Genomic DNA, 26,421 nt, shown 5'->3' with positions numbered 1-26,421 from the left:
CCAAAAATTCTTGGAAGATAAGGAAAGCAAAATAGCACGCATTCATGCTATGTGCATGACATTTTCCTTAAAGCACTTTACTCAGAGGGTGACGGTTGGAGGAGAGCTGTCCTAGGGTGGGTAAGACGGACCGAGTGCTCTGGCTCTGCCCCATCCTTTTCCCTGCCCCTCAAGAAAACATATTAAAATGCAAACATGTGATAGAGAGGGAAAGCCTTACATTTGTGCTTATTTATTTAAAAAGTGAGCCATTCCCAAACTTTGATCCTTCAGCTATTATTAGTAGCCAGAGCTTCTGCCTAAGGAGCAGGGCAACTGGGCAGCTGCTGGGGCATCAATCTGCAAGGGCCCTAAGACCTCCCAGGAAACGTAGGGAGAGGGAGGGAATTGGAATTCCCTGCAGTCTTCCTTGGGAAAAGATGTTCAGTGGCACAGGCTGAAATTCCTGAAGTCATCCTTGACTCCTCTCTCTCTCCTACCCCACATCTAGTCTCTCAGTTTCCTTCAAAAGCTATCCCAGTTCTGATGACTTCCCACCTCCTCCACTGGAACACACTCCATCTCTCTCTCTCTGGGGGTTACTGTACCAGCTTCCTAATTGCTTCCCTCTTGTCCCTCTACAGTCCACTCTCCATGCAGCAGCTAGAGTTATCTTTTAAAAACAGAAGAGGATTACATCACTTCCCTGCTCAAATCCCTCCAATGGTTTCCCATCATACTTAGAAAAAATTTCCCCAGTCTTCACAGTGGTCTCCCAGGCCCTCTAGGAAAAGGCCACAACTACATTCTCCCCTTGTCCACTCCCACCCCCCTGACCGCTCCTCCCCAGGCCTCATGCCCATCTGCTCTTTCCGGAACATGCTCCCAGAGCACCCGATGGTTCTTTCCCTCACTTTGTCTGGCGTTTGCTCCAATGTTATCTCCTTATGGTATTTGATTTTCCACCAAGATACTTTATCATATTATGTATTTATTTGTTTATTGTCTGCCTTCCCCACCAGAAGATGCCATCTCTGGAGATGGGGGTTTTATCTTGCTTGATACTTTTCTCCAGCCCCCAGAATGGTATCTGCACCTAGCAGCTGCAGAACATTGTTGACAGAACAAACATTTGAGTAACAATGACAGTTAGCTGTTTGGCTTTTGTTTTGCAGAAAAGGCTTGGAGAGTTTGGGCCAGAGCTGAATTGCTGAGGACAAGAGGGGAGCTGTGAGTGCCGCAGCTGTCCTCTTTCTTTGGCCTTTGCCTGCAGCAGGCAGCTCTGTCCTCTCAGGCTGAGACTTGTTTGAAGGGCACTGTAGCAAACACTGCCAGTTCTCTGCCCAATAGCTATGCTCTCTGTCTTCCTTGATAAAATATATTAATTTTTTTCCAGGGTTGCATGGTGCCAGCTTAAAATATACAGCTTCCCAGGCTCCCTTACAGAGAGGAATGGCCATGTGACATATCTGTGGCCAATTAAGATACAACTGGAAGCCACTGGGTTGGGTTTACAGAAAAGATTGTTAAAGAGGATGGAGTCAACCCCATATACACCTTTCCAGCTTCCGCTGTTTGTCCTTTGCCCTTCTCCCTTCTTCCTGCCTGGAACTGGGACCTGATGTCTAGAGATTTGGCAACCCAAGCATCTTGCAAGCCTGATGAAATCTATGTGCATGGGATGGAAAGACAAAAGGAGCCTGGGTCTCTGAGAGCATTATGTAGCTGTCACACCAGCCCTGGACTGCCTACTTCCAAGTATCTTGGTATGTAAGAAAAATAATTCCCTATTTGGTTAAGCCACTGTAACCACTGTTACATGCTTCTGAATGCAGTACTAACTGATACTGGCATCAATTTATTAGCCTGCTGAGGGCACCAAATTTTTGACCTTCGTTAAGAGTCCATGCATCCCAGTCTGGCCCCCTTACCACACATTACTTGAGACATCATCTTACAACTGTTTGAGATACTCCAGGGAGGCTGAGAAGAATTGAACAATGTCTGAACCAACCAACACACACACTCTTGAATTTCTTAAGCACAGATGACCCTGAACCAAGAGAATTCGGGGCATGTGAGCAGGTTCCTGAACTTCCTTTCCTGGAAGGACAATTTTAGATTCATTTTGAAGGAAGGTGGAGTTGCATGTTGGGAGAAAAAATCTAAAGTTATAGCCTTGATATCCCCAACACTTGCCACCCCCAAGGCCATACCCTTTCTGAGGATATTTGGGTCCTGTTCTTCACCAGGACTCAAAAGGAAATGAGCAGATCTGTCCTTTCAGGGATGTGCATATGTTTCAATCTGTGTTATGGATGTCAGAGGGTGGCGCTTAGTCATTGAGCCAATGAATCAAGGAAGAAAAAACATAAATCTGTACTGAACAAAACAGACCTTACCAAAAAATAGATACATAGTCTTCAAGCTTCCTGAACTTTCCCAAAGTAGAAACTGAAGTCATCGATGTTATTAGAGCAGATTTAGGAACCAGGCCTGGAAATGTTCATGGTTTGTCCTTCTTCTATAATGGAACCTCAAGAAGAAGGGCAAATGCTTCTCACAATTAATTCTTTTAAGGCCAGGGCCACCCTAAATATTTTATGATATTTGGTGAATGAGCAAATAAATGAATAAATGAAACAAAAGGCCACAATGGGTGCTTTCTCTGCCACAGAGGAGAGAGGCAGAGCTGGTCCACTCTCTAGTCGGTGTGAAATCACAGACATACTCAGAATTTCCAGGACAAGAGATCTTTGAAGGAATAAATAGATTCCTGAAAAGTTGCATGTAAACCAAATTTTTGCAGATGGATTTATATTTCAAATTAATTAGAGAAGGCCAGTGTTTGAAGATACAGCTCAATGACCCATTAAATAGTCTAGAAACTGCCCTTGGAAGACGAGCGGCCCCCACCTGGGATGCCTCTCTTTGGGAAGCCTGGATTTCCCAATATCAGCCTTCTGAAACGGAGGGATGAGAAGACATTTGTCTTCATAAATAATTTCAGAAGTACTTGAAGAATGAAAAAAAAAGTGAAATGGTAAATAAAGGTGAGAAGAAATAGAGCTGAGAAGGAACTCAGAGATCAACTAAGTCCCTCATCTTACAGGTGAAGCTTCTGAGGAAGCACGAGGGGAAGTGACTTGCCCAGGATCACCCAGCTGAGGAGAGGCAGGTGTGGTCTCCCGCCTCCCAGGTCAGCGAATTTTCCACCATCTCGTTACTCCTCGAGGTCTCCGGAGTGGGGAGGGGAGGGGGAAGGACTGGTACCTCCACTCTTGTCTCCTTTCTACTCCATGAATATTGTTTCAACAATTCAATTCTGTGAACACATATTCATTGTTACTGCTTTTTGTTGTTGTTAGCATTGCATTTTCCAAAATACTTTGCTGTTGTTTAGTGTAATCTACTACCTGAAAGACCGATATTCCAAAACCAGGCCACAGATAATATTTGTCCGGTTGTAGGGCAATGCTAACAGTGGTGGTGTTTTGCAATCTTATTCCTATCTGCGTTTGCTGTAGATGGCCTCTGGCACAGAGGGTTTTACCCTGGAGCCTCTTCAGTGGATGCCCCTCTGTGGTTGCTTTCCTTGGAGGGTCACCCCAATGTTTTACAATGAAGGAGAGCGTCAGCTTAAAATTTGACCTGCTCTGCAATCCTACCCCCACCCCATACACTTGCTCCAATGTAGCATGCACAGAGGATGTTTGCTGCCTTGTTCAAGCTTTGAATCATCTCTATTTTGGAAAAAAGGAATTTCATTGCTCCCCTGAATCCATCCCAGATCTCACCTTTCCTCTCTTCTCCCTGCTTAATCTTTCTTTCTCTCTTCCTCCCTCCCTCCCTCCCTCTCTCTCTCTCTGGTCAACCTCTTTCCTTTTGAACCAGACATGCAACTCCACAGGCAGAGAGCAAGAAGAAGAGGGAGAACCACAGACCGACAGACAGAGATGAAGATGGAGAGCGTGCTGCCTAATTCTGTTTATTTCCTCCACATGAAACTTGGGCTGGGACGGTGCTCCAGAAGAGCACGGTGCTCTTGGCTCAGAAGCCTGACTCTCTTGCCAAGCTCGTCACTCAGTAGAACAAGAATCCAGCAAATATTTATTTAACATCGAGAGACATTGGACTCAGATTTTGAGCCATGAGTTTTGGCCCTGATTCCAAGATGCATGATCTTAAGCAAGGCATTTAACCTCTCCCAATGAAAACAGGGAGAGGATGATTTCTAAGGCCCCTTGCAGCTAGCACATCCTGTGCTTCTAGAATCTTTGTGTGCATGAAACACCAACAAAGTGTGGCCTATTAATGCCAAATATGTTCTGTTCCAAAGATACAAAAGAGAACCCAAGTTTAAGATGTGTCACTGATTGGGGAACGGCCCATCACTCCTGACTGTCATCTCCTGTCAGCAGGAAAGCATCCAGATAAAGGTAACTAAAACTGTCAAGGGACTAGAGGGGCTCTGTAAATGAATCATGAGAGATTTGGATGAGGTGCCCAGAACCAGCTTGAGACAGAAATTTTTCTTTGGAACCTAAATCTTGACCTTCTGGTCTCCTTATCCTTCTTGATCATGTTCCCTTCCTTCAGACGCACAGCACTCCAATGCTTTCTCCCCAACCCAGTATCAATATCCACTTTCCGCAAAATGCTGACAAACGCATTCACACTGAGGTATAAGTAACGGAAAAGACTTAATAGACGAAAAATTCCACGATTATAACAATGCCATTGTTTATCTTCAGCCAAGACAGAACATAAATAATTGGAGAATCCCAAACCTCAGCAACTATGTTTAGGACAGAGATGTTTGTTTTGACTCCTTTAGGTATATTTTGGTTTTGCCTTCTATTATCACCCCCTCTCCCAAAAAATCATACCACAAATATGGTAGCCTTTTCTGTCAACAGATAGAGTCAGCCCTGGGGGTGAAATCCTATAAAGCCCTGAGGGTGAAATCCTATAAAGAACATTTAATGGATTCTTGCTAGCATGAGAGCTTATCAGAATAGCTTTGTTCTCTCCCTCTTGCATCCCCACATGCTGGAACTAGGCCCAGGATCCAGTAGATGCTCAATAAATATTTCTTGCATGAATAAATTTGAATAAACACAGTTATCATTTAATAAGAATGATAGGAGGATAAATAAGATACAGCCCCTGTTTTATGGTTGCAGACACAAACATACAATTTTGAATTAGCAGCACAAGAGATGTCACTGATTGGGGAACAGCCCATCACTCCTGACTGTCATCTCCTGTCAGCAGGAAAGCATCCAGATAAAAGTAACTAAAGCTGTCAAGGGACTAGAGGGGCTCCATAAATGAATCATGAGAGATTTGGATGAGGTGCCCAGAACCAGCTTGAGACAAAGAAATTTTTCTTTGGAACCTAAATCTTGACCTTCTGGCTGTACATGATATCCTTTTTGCCAAAGCCAGGGATATAAAATGAGGGGTTGCCTTTGTAATTTGAAAAAGGTAGTTTTGTGCAGCAAAAATAAACCTTCCCCTTACAATGGGCAGTAAAGTTAAAGAATTTAATGCAGAGTGGTACAGATCTAAAAATAAAAAGATTCCAAGATCTAAAAATAAAAATAGATTCCAAAGGATCTATAAATATTCAGAGATGCAAGATGTATTACAGGTTATTACATAGATTCATCACAGATCTATGACAGATGAATACAGCTCAGTATACATTCCCAAATTCTCGCAGCCTATGTAACGGAGAACAAGTTACAGGCTTTCCTCCAGTTTTCTTACGTAACCAATACTGTGCAGACAGGATGATACATAGTTGAACCAAAAGGGTCCCTGCTAACAACCCTACTAACTAGTCAGACCATTTCCCTGGGGAAATAATTCTTCCATTATAAATTCCTTATAAATTAAGGAAGAAAAATATTGGAAACATGTATATTAGGTGCATGCTAACACACACAGAAGTTTACTATTATTTTTATGATTTTAAGACTTTGTGGAGACCACAGTTAGTGCTATTTGGAAGTGGTTTTGATGCTTTCTGCCCTTAGAAATTACTCTGCTTGATTCTGAGTTCCAGGTATGAGGAAAGACAAAGTCTTTGAAGGTATGAATATGTGTAGGCACGCCTCATGGCCCTGTGACTTTTAAATCTAGGATTTACTTCTGGACTTGGGTAAATCTATCTCAGAGCCCCCTATTCTCCATATGAACAGTACAATAACCAAATGTGGAAAAAATACCAGTGGGAAATACAAAATGCTCATGGGATGACGCTGCTTTCTCACCATCTGGCTCATGGCTTTGGATGCTTTCTGGCATGATGATAAGAGCTTTCTGTTCTTAATTACATAAAAAGTGAAAATCTTCCCAAATCCAGAAAACTGGCAGGTGAGAATGATCTTTGTTGCCTAAAGTCTTCAGTATTTTCCTCCTCTTTCCTTTTTTCTTTCTTACTCTTTGCCCCCTCTCCTCCTCTCCATTTCTGCCTCTTTCCCTTCTTTTACTCTTATTTTCCTCTTTCCTCATCAAGAATTCCTCTATTTTCAGTTGGGTAATAATCACATAAAACAAACACATTTTCATGGACATTTGATAAACACTCCTATTTGTGATATGCAAACATTCTACATCTACCTACATACACAAATTTATTAAAATATTTATGTTGGTCTACAGGATACATCAGGTGAAATTAAATAAATCAGGTGTAGTGATTATTAGCAGATATTACATATAAATGTTGAGAAAGAAAATTTCCATGCCAAGCATTTTAACAGTTCTCTAAGTAACACTCACTACATTCAGGAACATTTATCCTGCTTCTGTATCTTCCAACCGAGTTAAAAATGATTTAAAAGGAATACCAAAATAAATAACAAAAGCATAAACAATATGGAATTCATAGATACGATTTCTTTAGGAATATGCAGATTACATGGAATCACTATGAGTCACATTTTAAAAGCTATCCTAGAAATATCTATACATTACCTTTTGTAAACCTAATATTATCAACCCCAAAGTTTTGTCCCTTTTGTTTACATAACTCTACAATTATAATTTTAATTTAACTCGAGCTTACCTGAGGGGGTGACACCAAGGACGATGAGCAGTATAAAATCTGGCAGCATCGTGATGTCAGTTTTAGAAGGATAATTTCTTCCTTTTCAACAACAGAGTATTTCCATTGTAAAGTGAGTTTTTGAAAAGAAAATGCAGTGGTTCAAAGTCCAAAAAGAGACCCAAGGGGAAAGGAGACACCCGAAGTGGGATAAAATAGTCTCAAACCATCTCACATTAGTGTGAAGTCTTGAAGCACAGGCCATCGATTTCCAGTCAGCTGTCAGATCATGTAAATCTAAAAACTGTCCCTGGGTCCTAACTCCTGACTTATTAATTTACTCTTTCACAAATAGATGCAGGGCAACAGTGAAAGTATGAAGTTAGAGAACTTGCTGAATGTTCTGTGGGAGAGCTGTTTCAAGGAGGAAAAACTGCTTTCTGTAACATCCATCTTGGAAGTAAGCAAGAGGTTTCTCATACACGTTTCTCCTCTGTTATCTTTTCATTTTAGACGTAGAGTTTGAGAACAATGACGATGTCCCTCAGCCTCCCCAATCAAATGGTTCCCAAGTGTTTCAACCTCAAAGCATCCTCTGGAGTCCCCTAAGCCCACCAGCTCCATCTTGTCCTCCCTACAGAAGAACGTGTGGTGGGATTTTAGTCTTGTTTTGTTTTATTTATGACACTAAGAGGCTGATAATGCCAGCCTTTCTTTGTTTCCTCGTCTTCACAGTTGGTCAGACTCGCGTCTAGTTCAGTGCGGTACACGCCCAGAGGGCCCTGCATAAACGCAGACCCAGTGACAGGGAGGGGCAAGGTTAAGGCTGCAGAGGGGAGAGGGCAGGTGGGAGCACTATTACCTGGCTGGGGACGGAGCAGATGCTGCAAGACTCCAGGGCACTGATGAATGTGTCCCTATCGACACTGATTTAGTCCAACTTTAAAGTTGCTCAAGATACCTCATCAAGCCTCCACTGTAGCAACTTCCAAACACCCAGATGGTGCTCAGGAAGGGACCATCTTGTAATGAAAAGAGTGCTGGCCTGGGAGCCTGGAGGGCAGAGACCCTCCAGCCTCCCAATCCCTGACCCCTGCACGCCCACCCCTCAGTGCTCCTGAGCACAAGTCCAAACTCCTCACACCACATTGCTAGTTACTTATCGACCACAGGCTCCTGAAGGCAAGCTGTGTTCTTTGATCCCTGTATCCCCAGTCCCAGCACATGGAGATGCTTTTAAAATGGTGGAAGAAGGGAGAAAGGAAAGATGGATCCATTTGAATTCTGTTCCAGGCACAACTGTCTCAAGAACAAATTAGGCACCATGAGCCCAGGTGTGCAGGAAATATCACATTTCTCTATTTCCAATAAATAACATTACATGAAGCTTGCCATTCCACTCAGCTGGCAGGATATTCTATCTCAGTCATCACAGGGGCTCCATCCCCTTCCCTAGGATAGCAAAAGAATCTGGAAGGCTTTTCTGTCCCCTCCAAAATGCAGAGAGCCTATAGCCCCCAGTCTGTCTTGACCACAGCAGATGGGCTCAGGAGGGCCCATCAGGATTGGCAGCTCTCCCACGCCTAGCCTGGCCTGATGCCCAGGACCCTGCCAAGGCTGAAGGCTCAGCAACAGGCCAGCCTCTCAGAGTCCCCACAGTCTGCCACCTCCCCTGGGTGCTGCCAGTGGGGCGTGCCTGGCTCTGGGCCTTCCTAAGCCGTGGGAAGTTCTCCTCCATCTCCCTTTACAACCACCTTCTCCCCAGAAAGACACTCACCTCCTCCATCCTGCCTTATAAACCTCAAGTAATCTCTTCAGTGAGTTTAGACGTTCAGTGGAAGCAGACATCAAACAAACACAGAGGAGAGGCTGTGTTTAAGCAGATGCTGCTTATGGTCTCTACAAACACAAGGAGCCTAACTACCTTCTTGGAATAGGAAGGAAAACACATACAGTGAAAAAAATACAAATTCATATCTCAAAAAAATATCCTGCTCTGAGCCAGTGTGTGTTCTCTCCTTCACCTGTTCTATCACTGATGATAAGCAATAGCTGAGCAGCATTTGTGATCATCACAGCAGAAATGATCAGAGGTTCTCCGTTGTCAACAGAGACATATGTTGGCATCCTAGGACCCTGAGCAAAGGCTCTGTTAGTCCGTCCTTGACTGAATGTTCTCCTTGTGTAGGAGAAGCTCTGGAATGTTCCCCAGACTCCCTCCATAATACATGTACTGATGACAGAGACAACAATGAAACTTAGGGTGAGAGAAAACAGATGTTTTCTTTTTATCGAAGATTTCTAAAATGTGTTATGATTATTATTTTTTAAATTGTGAAAGCACTGTAATACTAAGTTTTAAGAACAGAAAAAATCACTGTTAATCCATCTTCTTAACCCAAACACCACCAAGATTTTGGTTCAGCTCTCTTGGGGGACAAAAGGGAGAATTGTTGAAGGTTCCCTAGTACAATTAAGCAGTTTTGTAGCTAGTTGAGCAAACATAAACACGGGCACTGATGGATACCCAGGCTGACGAATGTCAACCTGGAGGAAGTTTCCCCGTGGTAGGCAGCATGGTTCTGACCCAAGTGACATCTTTCTCAAGTACCTTCTTACAGGCATGGAAGGTGAGCTTACCAGATCAGCAAACAACACAAGCATAAGAGGACCAGCTTGGTTACCGGGGTCCTTCCCAGTCCTAAAGTGCTACAACCGTGTCATCTACTATGCACGACAGAATCAAGATACAGAAGAACTCAGAAGCCTGGGGTGCTGGGCCCAAATCAACCAGAGAGGATAGCTTAGTTACAGTGACTATATTTTTGTGCCTGGACCAAAATATGTTTTTTCTGACTTGTGATTTTATTTCTACAAAAAAACTTACAAAGTGAGAAAATTAAATCACATTCAGGTGTTCCTTAATTGTCTTTATTGCAAAAAAATACAGTTACACCATAAGAGCGGTGCCCAGAGCAGCAACCCTGCTTGCCAGACCCACCCAGAACACTGTTTTTGTTGAGGGCAACATGTTTAAAGGAAGTTAAACACATTTATCCAAGGGAAAGTCAAAAGGCCTGGGGTCTGGAAAGGAATGATTAAAGAGCAAGAAGTTTAGATTAGAAAAAAAAAAAAGTCTTAGGGAACTTTTCTCTATGAAAAGTTTAAATGTGAGAGTTAACTCCCTCCACTCCAGCACCGTCTTACAAGTCAGGAAACTGAAGCCCAGAGAGGTGGAGCCACTTGTCCGGAGTCACCCAGCTAAGTGGTGGCAGAATCAGGGCCAGATCCTTGTCTCCTGCAGTCCAAGGCTCTTACCATATTTGTGCCATACCATTTAAGAAGTCACCCCACTCACAGAGAGTGCTAATTGCTGAGAAATGATAGAGGATGGAAGGCACACGCTGTCCTCAGTCACCTGTCAAAGATTTACATGCTCTCTCACTGGCCCTTCCTTCCAGCATCCCTCAGTCATTCTTGCCCAGCTGGCGTACCTGGAACTTTAATCACCCAGATCCTCTTCCTGCTGCCAGAGGGAATGTTTTATTGAGAGTATTAGTGATGGGTGTTGGTGGCAAAGGAGCCAGAAGGTCTGGCACTTCATTGTGCCTAAATTCTAACTTCCTACTGCCCTCCGAAATATTTTCCCAACCTGTTCGATGCCTAAAATTCCACTCTGCAGACCATTCTTTTTGGCTTAAAACTTATTAAATCTGAAGACCCTGGGAGGGATAGCACTTTAATCCAATGAACCTCGACCCTTTTTCTTCCCCCACACTGTTCACCTGTACAACATTCTCCCCCAAGTAACATTTCTCATTATATCCATGGTGATTTGCAAATCATGGCTTCAAACTATCAAACATATAAGTGTCAATTTCTTTTCCAGAGATCAAATCACAAAAGCCGCGGTCTCCTGGGAACTCTTTCCCATTTCCGCAGGTTGGCATCAGCAGAGACCTGGACTAGTGACGCTAAGACGCAGCATGGGACATGGGCGCCCTCTGCTGGATTGTAGATCATACTGCAGCCTTTGCAGACCGACTCGTTTTGAAGGATGTATGCTTTAGATATTATTTGTTCCTTAATTTTAAATTAAAAAAAAGAAAAACCACGTGCCCAAGTCCAAAAGTAAATGCCAGGAGGGCAATGTGTTGTTGCCTAACCATCTATCAGTGCCAGAAGGGAGTGCAAACCCAGAGGGGCTCAGACTCACGGCCTGGAGGACACAGAAAGGTGAACCACGCGAGTCCTACAGCTGGAAGTGCCCAGACATCAGGAGGAAGGGTTGTAACAGAAAGAAACTTATCACATACAGAAGCATTTCCCAAACCCACCTGTGCTTCCCAATCATCTGGGGAGCTTTTGAGAAGCACAAAATCCTGGGTCCTTTCCCCAGAAATTCTGATCCAGTGAGTCTGGAATGGAGCCATGTTTGCAGACCACTGACCAACACAGGAGAAAACGCTTGATGGGAGTGGAGCCGAACCACGTGAAACCTTCACTGCTGCAAACGAGCAGCCGGACTGTGAGGAAGCACCCAGGCCACAGGGGTAAGCCCCCAGGCCCGGGACCACAGCTCCCTTGGGAAGACCTCCCTGATCGCAGGGTGGGGGGTGGATCCACATGGTGACCCCTGGTTGAGGAGCGGTTCTCACTGTTCTTCTTTCTCTTCTCAGTTGTTCTTTTTCCTTTTCTTTTCTGAGGTTTTAGTTCATCCAATTTGAGTGACACTTCCTTCTACTACTGTCATCACCACCATCATCCTCTGGTACTTTTTCCTGGTCAGGTTGACAGTTGAGCTGTTCCATGTCAGGTTTGCCAGGCCTGCGGTTTGGGTGTCCACGCCTAATCTCTCGGAGGTGTTCTATTTCATTCCAGACTCTCTAGCTTCAGCAGAGGTGCTTATTTAGTGCTGCGTCACAAGTGGGTATAACAGCCAGGCTCACCCTGGCAGAGGAAATGGGGAGAGGGGACTTGCATTACAGGTGGCTGCAGATTCTATAAAAGAAGTTCTGTGGGTTGAATAAACTTTGTCTTAGCCGCTCTTAGTAGGGGCGCTGGCCAAACAGGCTGTGGCTGAGCTGGGCTCCTGGAGCCAGGGTGCGACTGCAAGGGAAATGTCCCAGCTGTTCAGAAGCAGATGGGTCTAAGGACAACCATAAGCTGGAGTGAGAGATGGCTGGGGTCAAAGTAGTCGAGACCAAATCTGTAGGCAGGATCGAGGGGGATCCCTGGGCAAGGAATAGACTCATCTGAAAGACCAGCTCAGCAGCTGGGGGAATGTGGGAACAGCACACTGATCAGGAGGAAAGCCAGGAGCAAGGAAAGGGAGTCCTAGATTGCGACAGTGAGTACACACACTCAGAAGCTCAAAGGTCTGTTTTACTGAGAGGGGGCAGGTGGTGTTGGGATGAGTTGCCCTGAATTAACACCACCGGGCAGGAGGTTGATTGCAGGTAACTAATTCGTCTATAAAAAGATGGTGGAGTGTGTAAAGAACACTCACCCAAAGACAGGAACACTGAGTTTTGCCCTGAATTAATTGTGTGGCCTTGGACAAATAACTTTTGGTGGCTTCAGATTCTTCATCTATAGGGTGAAGAAGTTGCATTCGATCAGTTGTTTTCAATGCAGGCTGCCCATTAGAATCCTGTGGGTTCTGATGCCAGAGAGATTTTTATTGAATTAGTCCATCAAGGGGCCCAGGAATCAGATTTTTAAAGTCCCACCCCCCACCCCCCAAATAATTCTCATATGCAGCCAGAGTGGAGAACCACAAAGCAGATGAACTCTATGCTCCCTTTGGGTTTGAAAATTCTGTGTTATAACCAGGGTGACCAACTGTGCCAGTTTGAATGTATTATGTCCCCCAAAATGCCATTACCCTTGATGCAATCTTGTGTGGGTAGGCGTATTAGTATTGATTAGATTGTAATTCTTTGATTGAGTGTTTCCTTGGAGATGTGACCCATCCAATTGTAGGTGATAACTCTGATTGGATAATTTCCACGGAGGTGTGGCCCTGCCCTTTCGGTGTGGGCCCGGATTAGTTTACTAGAGCACTATATAAGCTCAGACAGAAGAAGCAAGCTTGCTATAGCCAAGAGGGACGCTTTGAAGAATGCACAGGAGCTGAGAGAGTAGCTGCAGCTGAGAGACACATTTTGAAGATAGCCATTGGAAGATGACTGACATTTTGGAGAAGGCTATTTTCAAATGCCACCTGGGAGCAAGCGGACACAAGCCACATGCCTTCCGAGCTAACAGATTTTCCGGACACCAATGGCCATCCTCCAATGAAGGTACCCAATTGTTGATGCATTACCTTGGACACTTTATGGCCTTAACACTGTAATTTTGTAACCAAATGAACCCCCTTTATAAAAGCCAATCCATCTCTGGTGTTTTGAATTCTGGCGGCATTAGCAAACCGAACACCAACCATCCCGGTTTGTCCAGTTCTGTTCCAATTCTAAATGGAAATTCCAATGTCCCAGGAAATACTTCAGTCTTGGGCAAACCCAGACACACTAGTTATAACATTTATAACAGGATTTAGAGAAACATGAACTTCGAAGTACACCAGTTACTCTCTCTTAGTAGACTGCATTGCTTAACCTAACACTGTTTTGCCACATGTTGCTTCAAGCAGGATCTTTTGCTTCTCTCTCTCGGTGCTGTGTGTATGGAAAGGCATCTGCCCACAGCTCTTGGGTTCTTAAAAATCCATTTTCTCCTTTTCTGTTTACTTCTTCCATTAACTGAAAGTCTTAAGACATTTTTTTTAGCTCCCTGTACTGCCAGGAGCTCAGGCCTAGCTTCTCAGAAGGAGAAAACGCCACATCAGTACCAAAAGAAGAGAGAGGTCTCGGAGATGTGGGGTGTGTGTTGGTGAACCTGGGTGTGGGTGTGACTTCACAGGCCTGTTGGTAAGCAAATTTATGACTCTGCCACTTGCCTGCTACATACTTGCCAGTCTTTAAGTGCACATTTGGGTAAAACCTACCTTGTGCTTGATTTTTAAAGATTATTCTGTGCTTTTATATCAACCATCCTAGCCTATTTCCTGATCTACAACCTGATGCTTTGAGCAAACATGCTTTTCTTCCCCCTGACTCAAAAGTAAAACCAAGAAAAATTAAAAGCAGGACAATTTTAAAAGACATTAATTCAGTTAAGTATCTATTCACCCTCTGCCTTCTGGTTCCTCCCGTTCTCCATGCTGCATCCACTCACCACCAAGTCATATCCTCTCCACCTTCCATACGTAGCCTGAATGTCACCCCTTCTCACCACCCCCACTTCTGTTACCCTGGTCCAGGGGATCTCAGAATTTAGAAACATCAGAATCACCATCTGGGCTTGTTAAAACCAATTCCTGGGTCCTGCCCCAGCATTTCTGATCCAGGACATCTCTGGGAGGCAGATAATTTTTATTTTCAACCAGGGTCCCAGGATGCTGATACTGCTAGTCCAGGGACCACAGCCTGAGAGCCGGTGACAGTCTAAGCCGCCACCTCTCCTCCTCTGAACCAAGGCAATTCCCTGCAGCCGTCTGGGCTCCTGGGTGCTCTCTGCCTTCGTACAGTCTATGTTCCACATGCCACAGGGGAGCCCAGCACCCTCCTTTTTTTTCTTATTAGAGATATTGTGGGTTTACAGAAAAATTATGCAGAAAATACCATCTCCCCTCACGTACATAGTTCTCCCTATTATTAACTATTTGCATTAGTGTGGTAACTTTGCTACTTACAATTGATGAAACAATATTATTATCATACTATTAACTATAGGTCATAGTTTACTATAGTCCAGAGCCCACTGTTTATGTTGTACAGCCCTATGTTTGTTTTTAAAATTTCTATTCTAGAAACACAAATACAACCTAAATTTCCCCCTTTTAACCACATTCAAATATATAATTCAGCAGCATTAATTCCATTCACAATGTTGTGCTAACATCAACATCCATTGCCAAGACTTTCCCATCACCCTAAACAGAAACTCTGCACCAATTAAGCACTGAATCCCCATTCCTGATGCCCACCCCTATTAACCTGTATTCTACTTCTGATTACAGGAATATGTTGATTCTAATTATTTCACAGCAATGAGATCATACAATATTTGTCCTTTGGTGTCTGGCTCATTTCACTCAATGTGATGTCTTCAAGGTTCATCCATGTTGTCACATGTAACAGAACCTCATTCCTCTATGTGTCTCTTTAAAAACATTTTTTAAAATGGGAAAATTTTAACATCTTATTTTATTATCAATGTATGCATTTACTGTCAGGGAAATTAAGTTAATTTTTGAAACTCAAAACTTTTGCAACTACAGGAAATTTCCATTTTATTGTAAGGTTTAGGTAATACTAGCTCAAATGCATTTCTCTAAACTGCTCTAGCACTGCTCCCTTGGAATATTTTAGTCATCCCTAACATGTGACTTTACCAAAGAGCTTGAATCTAAACAAACAAAATTTCAAATGACTAACTTTTAGATGACTGAGACAAGAAATAGTCATCAGCCGATCCCCAACAAGATACTTTGTCGAAATGTGTCTTCTGAGACAGCAGTTGTTGTAAGTTAGAACCTTCAAAACAGAAGAGCGGAACAAGAGCACAATAACAGAAGCTTCTGCAGCTTTAGCATTCCATAGGCCGAAGCCTTGGACAGATGCAAGGCAAAGCATCTTCCTGCAAACTACATGGCCTCCAGTATTTCCAGCTAGCTGAACTTTTGGAGATGGAGGCCCAAGACATACCATTATTAAATATACACCATCTTGGCTCTGATTGCTTTAATTATATCTGAAGAGTTTAATACACATCCAAGTCCAAAGGTAGAAGAACACACAAACTGGCCTGGTAATTGGCAGGAGCAGACTGTAAAAGCACAAACTGGTTGTGCCAGTGCAGCCCTGTGGGATGTTTTCTTCAACAGAGGCTGAATAGGGCAGTCCTGCTAAAGAGACCAGTGGAATAAGGACAGTCAATGTGGAAAGAGACAGAAACATTCTTCTTCCCCACTTATTACTTGCCACCCTGGCTTTTTAAAAGGTAAATAACATTAGTAGAATTTAATTGTTGTGTGTGTTTTCTTTAAATTGTGAACCAGTGCTCCTCCATTTCTTCTTGCTTCTTATTTTGATGTGTCATCCTAGCTGCCTGTGGTATCCTATTAGGAACGCCATCAATGATTGGATATGCTATTCCCAAATCTTCACTGATCAATTCATGTGTTGATGCATCATATCTGAGTGGCTCCTTGGAGAGTGGGCCTACCAGGAGCTCCAGCATCGCTGGGTCAAAGGCTCTGGGAAGCTCCTCCTCCCCCTGTTCTGATCTGCCAATGGCCCCAGTCCCGATGCACGAGCCACCTAAGGGAGACTGGGAAGGGTGGCATGAGTGTGCTCGGCAGCACTCAGGTGAGTCTGCTGAATGCTCCACTCAGCATGGTCTGCAGCTCGTGACTGTGACTCGCCACTCCCTCGACCAGCCTATGTGTCTCATTGAATTTATCCTCAGTGGGATTTGCTAGGCTTTTTGAGCTTGCATATTCATGTCTTTTGTAAAATTTGGGAAGTTTTCTACCATTATTTCTTTGAATATTCCTTTTTTTCTTTCTTTTCCTTCTGGGACTCCCAAAAAGTATTTGTTGGTACACTTGATGGTGTCCCACAGGTCTCGTAGGCTCTGTTCACTCTTTTTTTTTTTCATTCTTTTTCCTTTCTGTTCCTCAGCCTGAATCACTTCAATTGTCTTGTCTTCAGGTTCACTGAGTCTTTCATTGGCCAGCTCCAATCTGCTGTTGAAACCCTCTAGGAATTTTTCACTTCAGTTATCATGGTCTTCAACTCAAGTATCTCTGTTTGGATTTTTAAAAAATTTCTATGTTTCTTGAGATGTTCTTATTGTTCATTCTTTGTTTTCCTGATACCATTTAGTTCTTACTCTGTATTTTCTTTTATCTTCTTAAGTATATTCAAGCTCATTTTTTTAAAGTCTTTGTCTGGTATGTCCAAAGCCTGGTCTTCTTTGTTGATGGTTTCTGGATTTTTATCATCTTTCTTTGGATTGCCCATCATTTTCTATTTCTTTGTCTTGTAATCTTTTGTTGCACACTGTAAGTTTTAATATTTTAAAGTGTTAACACTGGGATATAGTACCTGAGCTGTCTTTTCCTTAAGTTTGTATACAGCTAGTGATGACAGAGATTTCCTTGAGTTCCAAGAGTTGACAAAAACAAATTGGCTTTGCATCGACTGGTGCTCTCCTTCAGAGTTTAGTCCTCCCACCAAGAACAGCAGCCTGAGATGAATGTGAAGTGCAGTGTTCTAGTTTGCTAATGCTGCCAGAATGCAAAACACCAAAAATGGATTGGCTTTTATAAAGGGGGTTTATTTGGTTACACAGTTACAGTCTTAAGGCCATAAAGTGTCCAAGGTAATGCATCAACAATCGGGTGCCTTCACTGGAGGATGGTCAATGGCATCTGGAAAACCACTGTTAGCTGGGAAGGCATGTGGCTGAAGTCCGCTCCAAAGCTCTGGTTTCAAAATGGCTTTCTCCCAGGATGTTCCTCTCTAGGCTGCAGTTCCTCAAAAATGTCACTTTTAGTTGCTCTTGGGGTGTTTGTCTTCTCTTAGCTTCTCTGGAGCAAAAGTCTGCTTTCAAAGGCTATCTCCAAAATGTCTCTGTAAGCTGAAGCTCCTCTCTCAGTTCCAGTGCATTCTTCAAAGTGTCCCTCTTGGCTGTAGCAATCTTGCTCCTTCTGTCTGAGTTTATATAGTGCTCCAGTACTTTAATTCAGACCTACCCTGAATGGGTGGGGCAACACCTCCATGGAAATTATCCAATCAGAGTCATCACCCACAGCTGGGTGGGGAACATCTTCACGGAAACACTTAAAGAAATACAATCTAATCAAAACTGATACGTCTGCCCACACAAGATTACATCAAAGATAATGACGTTTTGGGGGATATAATACATTCAAACTGGCACATGCAGTGTCCTGTCAGTCTTTTCTGAGCCTGCATCTTGTCTTGTCTGGGGCTTGGGCTTGCTCATAGTTTTAGGAATTCCCCCATTTACAGGAATTTGAATACCCCCTCTGCTCCCTATTTAATAGACTTTCTCCCCCTCCCATGTGCTCTATTGTATGACTTAAAGCAGACAGTCCTTTGCCCCAGGCCACTTTAACTGAATTGCTTCTTACACTGTAGCTGTCTGCAAGCTACTTCTGCCTGAAGGGCAAGTTCATGGTGGGTGAACCAGAGTCCAGTTTCCTGGTTCAGCCCTTCAGGCTGCCACCTGCTAGCTTGGTACTGCATACAGGCACTGCAGTGTGCCCATGGTGGTTACCCTGCTCCTTCCAGAACAGGCCAGGGACTCAATGGGGGCTCAGGTTCGCTCTACACTGTACTGGGGAGGTGCTAGCTAGCATCCCATAGCTTCTCCTATCATTTCTTAATGCTGTGTTTTCTTGAATCAGCACTCACCCCGTTACTGCAGCCCTTTAACAATTTCTGGAGTTCTGAGCAAGAGGCTCTGCCAGTTTTTGCTAGTTGTTCAAAGATTCTGTGGGGGAATGGTACCCTGGAGTGTCTGACACCACTGTCTTAGTGATTGGCCAAGGGTGATCTTTTAAAATGTAAACCAGATCATGTCACATCCCTGCTCAAAACCCTCCCTGTGGCTTCCCATTATTCTTAAAGTGAAATCCAAATTCCTAACCACATCATCTTGCCTCTACCTTCTCTGCTGGTCCCACTCACTCATCCCAACTTGGTGTGTTCCAGCCTCATGGTTCTCTGCTGTTCCCTGAAGATGCTAAGCTCCTTCCCACTTCATATTTGCTGTCCTCCCTACCTGTAAAGCTGTACTCCCAGAGCCCCACACGACTTCCTCCTTTTTCTCATTCAATTCCCTCTTTCATATCTTCAGTGAGGTGTCCTCCAGGGAAGCCTGACCCTATTCCAAGCCACTGTCTCTTTCCTTATCCTACTTTATTTCCTTCATAGTGCTTACTGAAGTTGCATTGCTTACTGTTTGTGTCCTCACTGAAATCACCATAACATAACATAAGTACAAGACTATAACGTAAGTACAGACTATACTATACATAATAAGCACTATGATCAAAATACGAAGGGTGCTGTGATATGTGGCATAATGGGGGAAGGGCTACATTAAATGGCTGCTTAAGGAAGTTCCTGCAGGGAGCAAATAAGCTTCAAACTGAAGAGTAATAAGAAGTCAGCCTGGGGATGAGCCATGGAGAGCATCTGGAGAAGAATCCCTAAAAGAAGTCAAACCTTGGTGTGTGTTTGCAAACGAGGGTAAAAGCCAGTCAGCAGGCACCCCAGGCTGGGCAGCATTCACTGGGGAGAAATTAAGATTCAAGAGACAGAAGCATCAGGGGTGTGGCCCTGTCACCCCTTGCAATCCAGGACTATGCATGGAGACATGGCCAGTTGGACACTGGGCTCCAGGATAGGAGTCTTGGTCCTTGGGCTGTGCAGGCTTTTAAGCTACATGATTAAGGAAGGGTGTGAAACTGCAGTTTTAAAAAACTTAATGGGAACTTACTGGGGAAGGGAGATAAATGCACTTTGAAACAGAAATCTTCTTACCTATGTTTTGATGAGACTTCTTTCATCATCCCCCGTTACCTTCATTCTCCTTTCTTATTTTCTTTCCTCCACTGAGCTTCCATCTCTATGCATCCATCACTAGCCCTTATCCAACCCTCCAACCTAGAGGAAACCCACCTCACCCATGCGATGAGCTGTTTCCTTCTCAAACTTCCTGGGATCTTTCTTGAGCCAAGACCCAGAATGGGCTCAATTCTCAATCAGGTTTTAAACAATGGAAGTTTGGGTGAGTTCATAGGTACTTCTTAACCACAACTATTGTTTTCAAAATTACAGAGCAAATGGGCTTTGGTTTATAAAAGGAACAATAGGGCCTAACAATATGTGAGTTCAGGATGTTGTGTTTTTTTCTTTGCAACTGCTGCAAACTGCCTGAATACTTCATCTTACCAGACCAGCCATTGTCTGGATGCAGATGGGGGAATCAGGGCAGGTTTGGTGGGAGGAGAAGGCCTTTGAGCTGCACCAGACAGACTCCAGGTCCTGGGAACACACAGAGGAACGATAAGGCCGCTTCTACAGGAGGGATCTAGAAAGGCACAGGAACAGGGAATGGCTTCTCTGTGCCTCTGTTTTCTTATCTGTAGCAGTGTAAAAAGTGTGTGTTACAAAAATTTTCTTTTTTTTCTGAAAGAGTATAACAGGCCTAGAAGGCAGAAGCCAGAATCATATTACGTGAAGTTGAAACTTTACCTTTTTCCTTTGAAAGACAGGAAAATGGAAGGATCCTTCGGTTCTTTATAGACACTTGCTGCCCCTCCTGAGTTCTACTGCAGTGTTCTTCTCCTGGCCAGAATTATCTGCAGGACACTAGCCCAGTTGGAGAATAGGTATCTGGGGGAAATAAACATTATATGATCAAACAAATGTGACAAATGCTGAGTCGATCAAAGTAAAACTAACCATTCACTGCAGGTTGACTCAGAGCCTGTAACATGCCAGTGTGACATCCTGACTCTCCAAGATGAGGACTGCATTTTGCTGTCTCCAAGCTGTGTCGCCACCAAGCACTTTTATCTTTGAAGCATCTTACAAAATGTCTTATCCTGTTGAACATGCTTTGGAATATGCTGCATTAGCTGATGCTGACTCTCAATACCAAGAGGAAAGTTATTTCACTACTGATCAAAATATTCCAGGCATTTCCCAATTCCCCATGCTCCTTGAGAAAGCAGTGTAGTAGTGGTATCTTTTCAAGCGACTGAAAAAAGGGAATTGATGATTTCCATGTATTAACTCATTCATCTCCACAAAAACCACAAGATAGGCATTATTGTTTTTATTTCTTTTTGCAAATGGGAAACTAAGGCACAGGGTGGTTAAATAACTTGTTCAACATTGCACATTGAGTAAAGGTGCGATTTGAGATTTGGCTGAGCAGTTTGGTTCCACAGCTGAGATATACAGCCACTTTGCTCGACTAACACTCACAGCATATCAGGATCCTGTGTGACCTTGGGCAAATCTCTTTATTTGCCTGTACCTAATTTAATTCATAATACAGTGTGGGCAATAATATCTACCAAAAAAAAAAAAAAAAAAAAAGGAAAAAGGAAAAAGAATTAATCAACAAATAGCTCTTTTATATATATATATTTTATTGTGAACTTTAACATATATACATAACAGTGATAACTTTCAAAGTATGATTTTACAAGTCATTAGAGAACAAATTTCAAAGAATGTCATGGGTCACAGTTCCACTACTTCAGCCATTTCCATTATTGTAAAATATAACATACATACAGAAAGGTATCATCTCTTGATGTACAATTCAACAAGCAGTCATACGGGTAATTCCAAAAATTGTTATGCGTTACAGTTCCACAATTTTGGTTCTTTCCTTATTATGCCATACAAGGTATATACAGAAAGATAAAGACCTTCAAGGCACAATTCAATGAGCAGCTATAGAGCAAATCCCAAAGAATGCTATAGGCTACAGTCCCACCATGTCAATTACCTCCTTCTAGCCATTCCAACACCCCAGCATCCAAAATACAAATACTGAATATAAAGGTTCAGTATTCGTAATTCTTTGTTAAATCTTATCTTGTTTGTTACTACCCCTTCCCCCCTCACTTAATCTCCTTCTCCATCTTCAGGGGTGTCTAGGCAGTGAGCACCCTAACTTGTTTATATTGAAAGGGGGTGTCAACAGTATGGGGAAGGGGCCGCATCTGATAGTTGATCTTAAAGAGGCTCTTGCCTCTCGGTTTTAGGACATGTCTGGCATAGGAACACTGTAGTAGATTTAAGTTTCTGAGAGATAAAACTTAATGAGTGCATCTTTTATAGAATCTCAGGAAGGGACCTAGGTATTTTGGGGATTACTTTTGGTAAGGGCATGGCATACTGTGGCTATTTGGGATGTCTAGCTGGAGCTTGCATAAGAGAAACCTCCATGATAGCCTCTCAACTCTAACAAATAGCTCTTGAAAACAAGTTTTAAGGCCTTCTGTGAGAAAAAAAAATTTTTTTTACACAAAAATGGTAAGACAGAAACTTGGCCCTGATGACGTTTATGGTCTGTAATTGCCAATACTTTCTTGTTACAATGGTCAAAACCCCAACTCACACCTGTTTAGAATAAAAAAGTTGGAGGGGGCGTTACTGGAGGGAGCCTAGGGGGTTAACGAAGGCAAATGAGGCGCTAAATACCCAGGGTCAGGAAGGCTGGAACCAGGACTGGGGACCACAGAGACGAGTAGAGACTGAAAGTCAGCAGGGCTTCTCGCCTCTCTCTGGGGTTGCTTTAGAGTCTCCTCTATAGAAGGGGTTTTCCACCCGACACACAAACGGCTGCTGGGATAGTTGCTGGGTTTCAACACACGACAGACAATGGTGGCTGGTGCCCCCAGGCTCACAGGTGCCTTCTGACGGGTCCCTGGCCAGAGGGGAAACTTTGAAAAATGTCAAAAAAGAATTTTGGCCATTAGTCACCGTGCTCAGGGGTGAGCGATGATGCTCAGCCCAGCCTGTCCGGTGCCCACCTTTTAGCTAGGGAACTAGGTGGGGTTCTTCATGAGAAGGAGAAAGGACTAGGTGTCAAACAAAAGCAATGCTTACCCTACAGTCTTTCTGGCAGCCGGAGACTTATGGACGTGAAGCGGCAGCCGTGAGCCCGCAGCCAGGGCTGGAGGAAATGCGCGGCAGAAAGAGCGTGCGCAGCCACCTCCCAGGCCGCGGGCGCCTGCGCACTGCTGCTGCTCCCCCTGCAGCTCGGTGGCTCCTCACAACACTGGGCATTCATTCAAATCCAAGAACTGAATTATAGAAAGTCCAATTAGGGAGCTCTCGGGTTCCCTTATTTCAATGTCGCAGTGACCATCCAAGGACCCATCAAAGGCTCTCGGCCTTTGATACAGAAAGTTGCATTAAATATACTACTTGAGCTCACCAACTCAGTGATCTTGTGCAAATCCTCTGTGGCCTGCCTCTGGGCAGAAGATGGTGTCACAAAATTTGCATTTTATTTCCTTCTTTGCTTGTATCTGACAGCCCCCTCCCCCTCAGTGTCTGTCATGAAATTCATATTTCACGTCTCCCTCCCCTGCAGCCACCAGGAGAGTGGCGCTGGCTGCGTAGATGGCACTTACGGGTAGGTAGCTGTGTTCCTGTTTTAAGTGTTGGCCTCACATCTGCTCAGTGTAACTCTGCGCTTCTCAACCGGGACCCATTTTGGCCCCAGGGGACATTTGGCAGTGTCTGGAGCCATTTTGGTTGTCAGAACTGGGGAGAGGGGTGCTGTTGGCACAAAGGAAGCAGAGGCCTGGGACGCTGCTTGTCATCCTACATGCACCCAGCAGCCCTGCCACAGCGAAGAAGTATCCTGCCCCAAATGTCAAGAGAGCGAAGACGGAGAAACCCTGGTTCCGACCCAGCATGAAGTAGGCGTGCAGTTCCCTCGAGGGGTAAACCTAGGGATAAGGTAAATGGAAAGAAGGCTCTAGACCTGTGCCAACTATTCTCCAGTGTTACGAGAGAGAGGCACGCAAAGACCTTCGTTCCTCAGCCCGGGGCCCGGGGACGGCTGGAGAGTTTAGGTGCAAAGAAAGAAGGGAGCCTTCGAACACACCGCCGCTCCCACGACCTGCAGGGACCGAGAAGCAGCAGCCTTGGACCAAACAACACTCTTCTACAGTCTCAGGCTGGGCCTCCACCAGCCTGGAAAACAATCCCAGTTATCCAATCCCCTCCCTGGGTGGAAGGGCCTGACCTGGGCTGGCTCGGAATGCTCAAAAAGATATTCACTCTTCTCAGGTTGAAATGCTTACAGTTTGATTTTTACCTTAAGACTTGGTGTCTTTGTATTTTACATATTTTTAAACCAAAACTTGGCTCTAATTGTTCCTGTTGCCAATTCCCATGAAAAGAAAATGTGAGAATATAAGCGAGCGAGCTCTTATCACTGGAAAATTTCACCCTGGGACACAAATCATGAGAACAGGATGTATTTCACATTCAACAAAGAAGAAAGAACATTGAGAAAAATACTATTTAGATGTAATTATATTTCATCCAAGACACAACTGAAGTGGAGGGGAGGAGATGATGGAAGATTATTCTCATCACGAAGCGCTGAGGGGGACTCACCACAAAGAAAACATGCATTTAGGAATGATAATTAAACTTTGTTTTACTGAGGACTAAGTTTCTCATCCATCCGTTTATTCATTCATTCTTATTTTCTTCTCTTTAGAAAGGGCACAGTGGTGAGGGCTCAGAGGGTAAAATAATACATAAGATAATGGTTCTCCACCCTCAAGGAATTCACAATGTTTCTTTCTCTGGAATTGCCTATGACACCAGCTATGGGCTTGTGATGAGAACGTCTCTTTTCCTATATGGGTGTTCCAATGTCATTCTATAATGTTCCTTATCCTTAAATTAGCCAGATTTCCCTCACATGGTGAATAGGGTAGGTAGGAAATGAGAGGCTGAGAAATTCCATTTTGACTGGAATGTAGGACGGCAGCCTCCATCTGTTTGTGCTCCAGGGGGCTCGTTACAGAGGGGACACCCAGATCCCCGAATCCTGGTGGCTGCAACGAGGTGGCTTTTCCCAGGCCACATAGGTGGGGTCCGGGGATTTCAGAGGAGTTTGTGGTCTTTGGGGATTCAGGAGGGGAGGTTCTCTGACATTTTGTTTTTTATAATTAAAGTATGCCATATATAGAGTTAAGTGTGTAAATCTAAAATATACAATTTGATGAATTTTTGCATAGCTACCTACTCATGTAACCACCACCCAGACAAAGATATAGAACATTTCCAACCCCCAGAAGGCTCTCTAGTGCCTCTGCCCTCCCATAACCATTATTCTGACTTTATCATTATAATTTTTTAACTTTTTATTTTGAAATACTTTTAAACTTACAGTACAGTTACAAAAATAATACAACCCCCATACATAGAACTGCAACATACTCCTAACCCACCCCCAGAATACCCAGATCTACAAATTTTAACATTTGGTCACATTTGCGTTATCATTCTATCTACCTATCCATCCATCTATCTATTGGTCTGTGTGTTTGTCTATTTATTGATCCATTTTCTGGACACTTGAGTGTAGACTGCATATATCATGCTCCTTGAACACAGAAATGCTGCCATGTACATTTCCTAAGAACAAGGATATTCACTTATGTAACCAGCTCAAGGACAATAATCATGTTTAAGAAATTTAACATTGTTATAAAGCTTATAATCTATATTCCAATCTTTTCATGTGTTCTAATAATGTTCCTTTGAGTCTTTTCTCCTCCCTTGTTGGATCCCATCCAGGATCAGTATTGCATTTAATTGTCATTGTCTCTTTAGTTGCTTGTTCTTTCTTTCTTTCTTTTTTTTTTTTTGTATTGTGGGAACATATATATACATTCCCATCTTAACCACTGCCAAGCATACCATTTAGTGGGATTAATCATATTCACAATGTTCACCACCTTCCACTTCCAAGTCTTTCCCATCTCCCCAAACAGAAACCCTATACCCTTTTGGCATTAAATCCCCATTCCCCTGCCCCCCACCCCATCCCTGGCAACCTGTATTCTAATTTCTGTCTCTATAAACTTGCATTTTCTCCAAGATTTTCTTTGTAGTTACCATGGGGCTTAAATTTAATATACTAAATCTATAACAATCTTGTTTGCTTTGGTACCAACTTAACTTCAATAGTATACACAAACTATGTTCCTATACACCTCCATTCCCCCACCTTTATGTAGTTCTGGTCACAAATTACATGCTTATACACTATGAATTCAAAACCACTGATTTATCATTATATTTTATACATTTGCCTTCTAGGTCCTGTAGGAAGTAAAAAGTGGAGTTACAAATAAAAAATGTAGTAGTACTGGCATTTATATTTACCCACGTCATTACCCTCACTGGAGATCTTTATTTCTTCATGCAGCTTCAATCTATTGTCTATTGTCCTTTCCTTTCAACCTGCAGAACTCTCTAGCATCTCCTGGCCTGGTGGTGACAAACTCGCTCAACTTTTGTTTATCTGGGAATGTACTAATCTGTCCCTCAGTTTTGAAGGACAGTTTTGCCAGATTTGGAATTCTTGGCTGGCAAGTTTTTGCTTTCAGCTCTTTACATATGTCATCCCACTACCTTCTGGCTTCTATGGTTTCCCATGAGAAATTGATACTTAACCTTAATTGAGTCTCCCTTGTATATGACACGTTACTTCTCTCTTGAAAG

The 26,421-nt window shown here is 43.4% G+C and overlaps 2 protein-coding genes and 1 pseudogene across 3 annotated transcripts in view; all 3 read right to left on the bottom strand.

Annotated features, from left to right (window-relative positions):
- Positions 1-22,848, bottom strand: part of CHRNB3 (cholinergic receptor nicotinic beta 3 subunit) — a 54,706-nt gene extending 31,858 nt beyond the window's left edge. The window contains exons 1-2 of one of the 2 annotated variants that reach the window (XM_037813302.1): positions 22,771-22,848; positions 20,395-20,535 (exon numbers count right to left, since the gene is read on the bottom strand). Coding sequence is in view for 1 of the 2 variants with exons in the window: in XM_037813301.1 (XP_037669229.1) it covers positions 7,058-7,106 (49 nt within the window). In the remaining variant the exon portion in view is untranslated. Of the gene's footprint in view, positions 1-7,057; positions 7,155-20,394; positions 20,536-22,770 lie in introns of those variants that run through there. The other variant, XM_037813301.1, reaches the window with a different exon arrangement.
- Positions 15,844-16,059, bottom strand: LOC119516828 (phosphatidylinositol N-acetylglucosaminyltransferase subunit Y-like). Its single transcript, XM_037813303.1, has one exon. The coding sequence runs from the start codon at positions 16,057-16,059 to the stop codon at positions 15,844-15,846; it is 216 nt and encodes a 71-aa protein (XP_037669231.1).
- On the bottom strand, positions 16,145-16,499 carry LOC119516430 (annotated as a pseudogene).
- Positions 22,849-26,421: the final 3,573 nt, after the last annotated feature.

Source organism: Choloepus didactylus, chromosome 20 (assembly GCF_015220235.1).
Source record: "Choloepus didactylus isolate mChoDid1 chromosome 20, mChoDid1.pri, whole genome shotgun sequence".
Classification (NCBI taxonomy): domain Eukaryota; kingdom Metazoa; phylum Chordata; class Mammalia; order Pilosa; family Megalonychidae; genus Choloepus; species Choloepus didactylus.
Note: the sequence above shows the minus strand (reverse complement) of the source record. Positions and strands in the feature narration are given on the sequence as shown.

What these genes read in the sequence shown, in the direction of transcription:
- LOC119516828 (XM_037813303.1), bottom strand. Translation starts at nt 16,059, where the DNA reads ATGTTTCTGTCTCTTTCCACATTGACTGTCCTTATTCCACTGGTCTCT.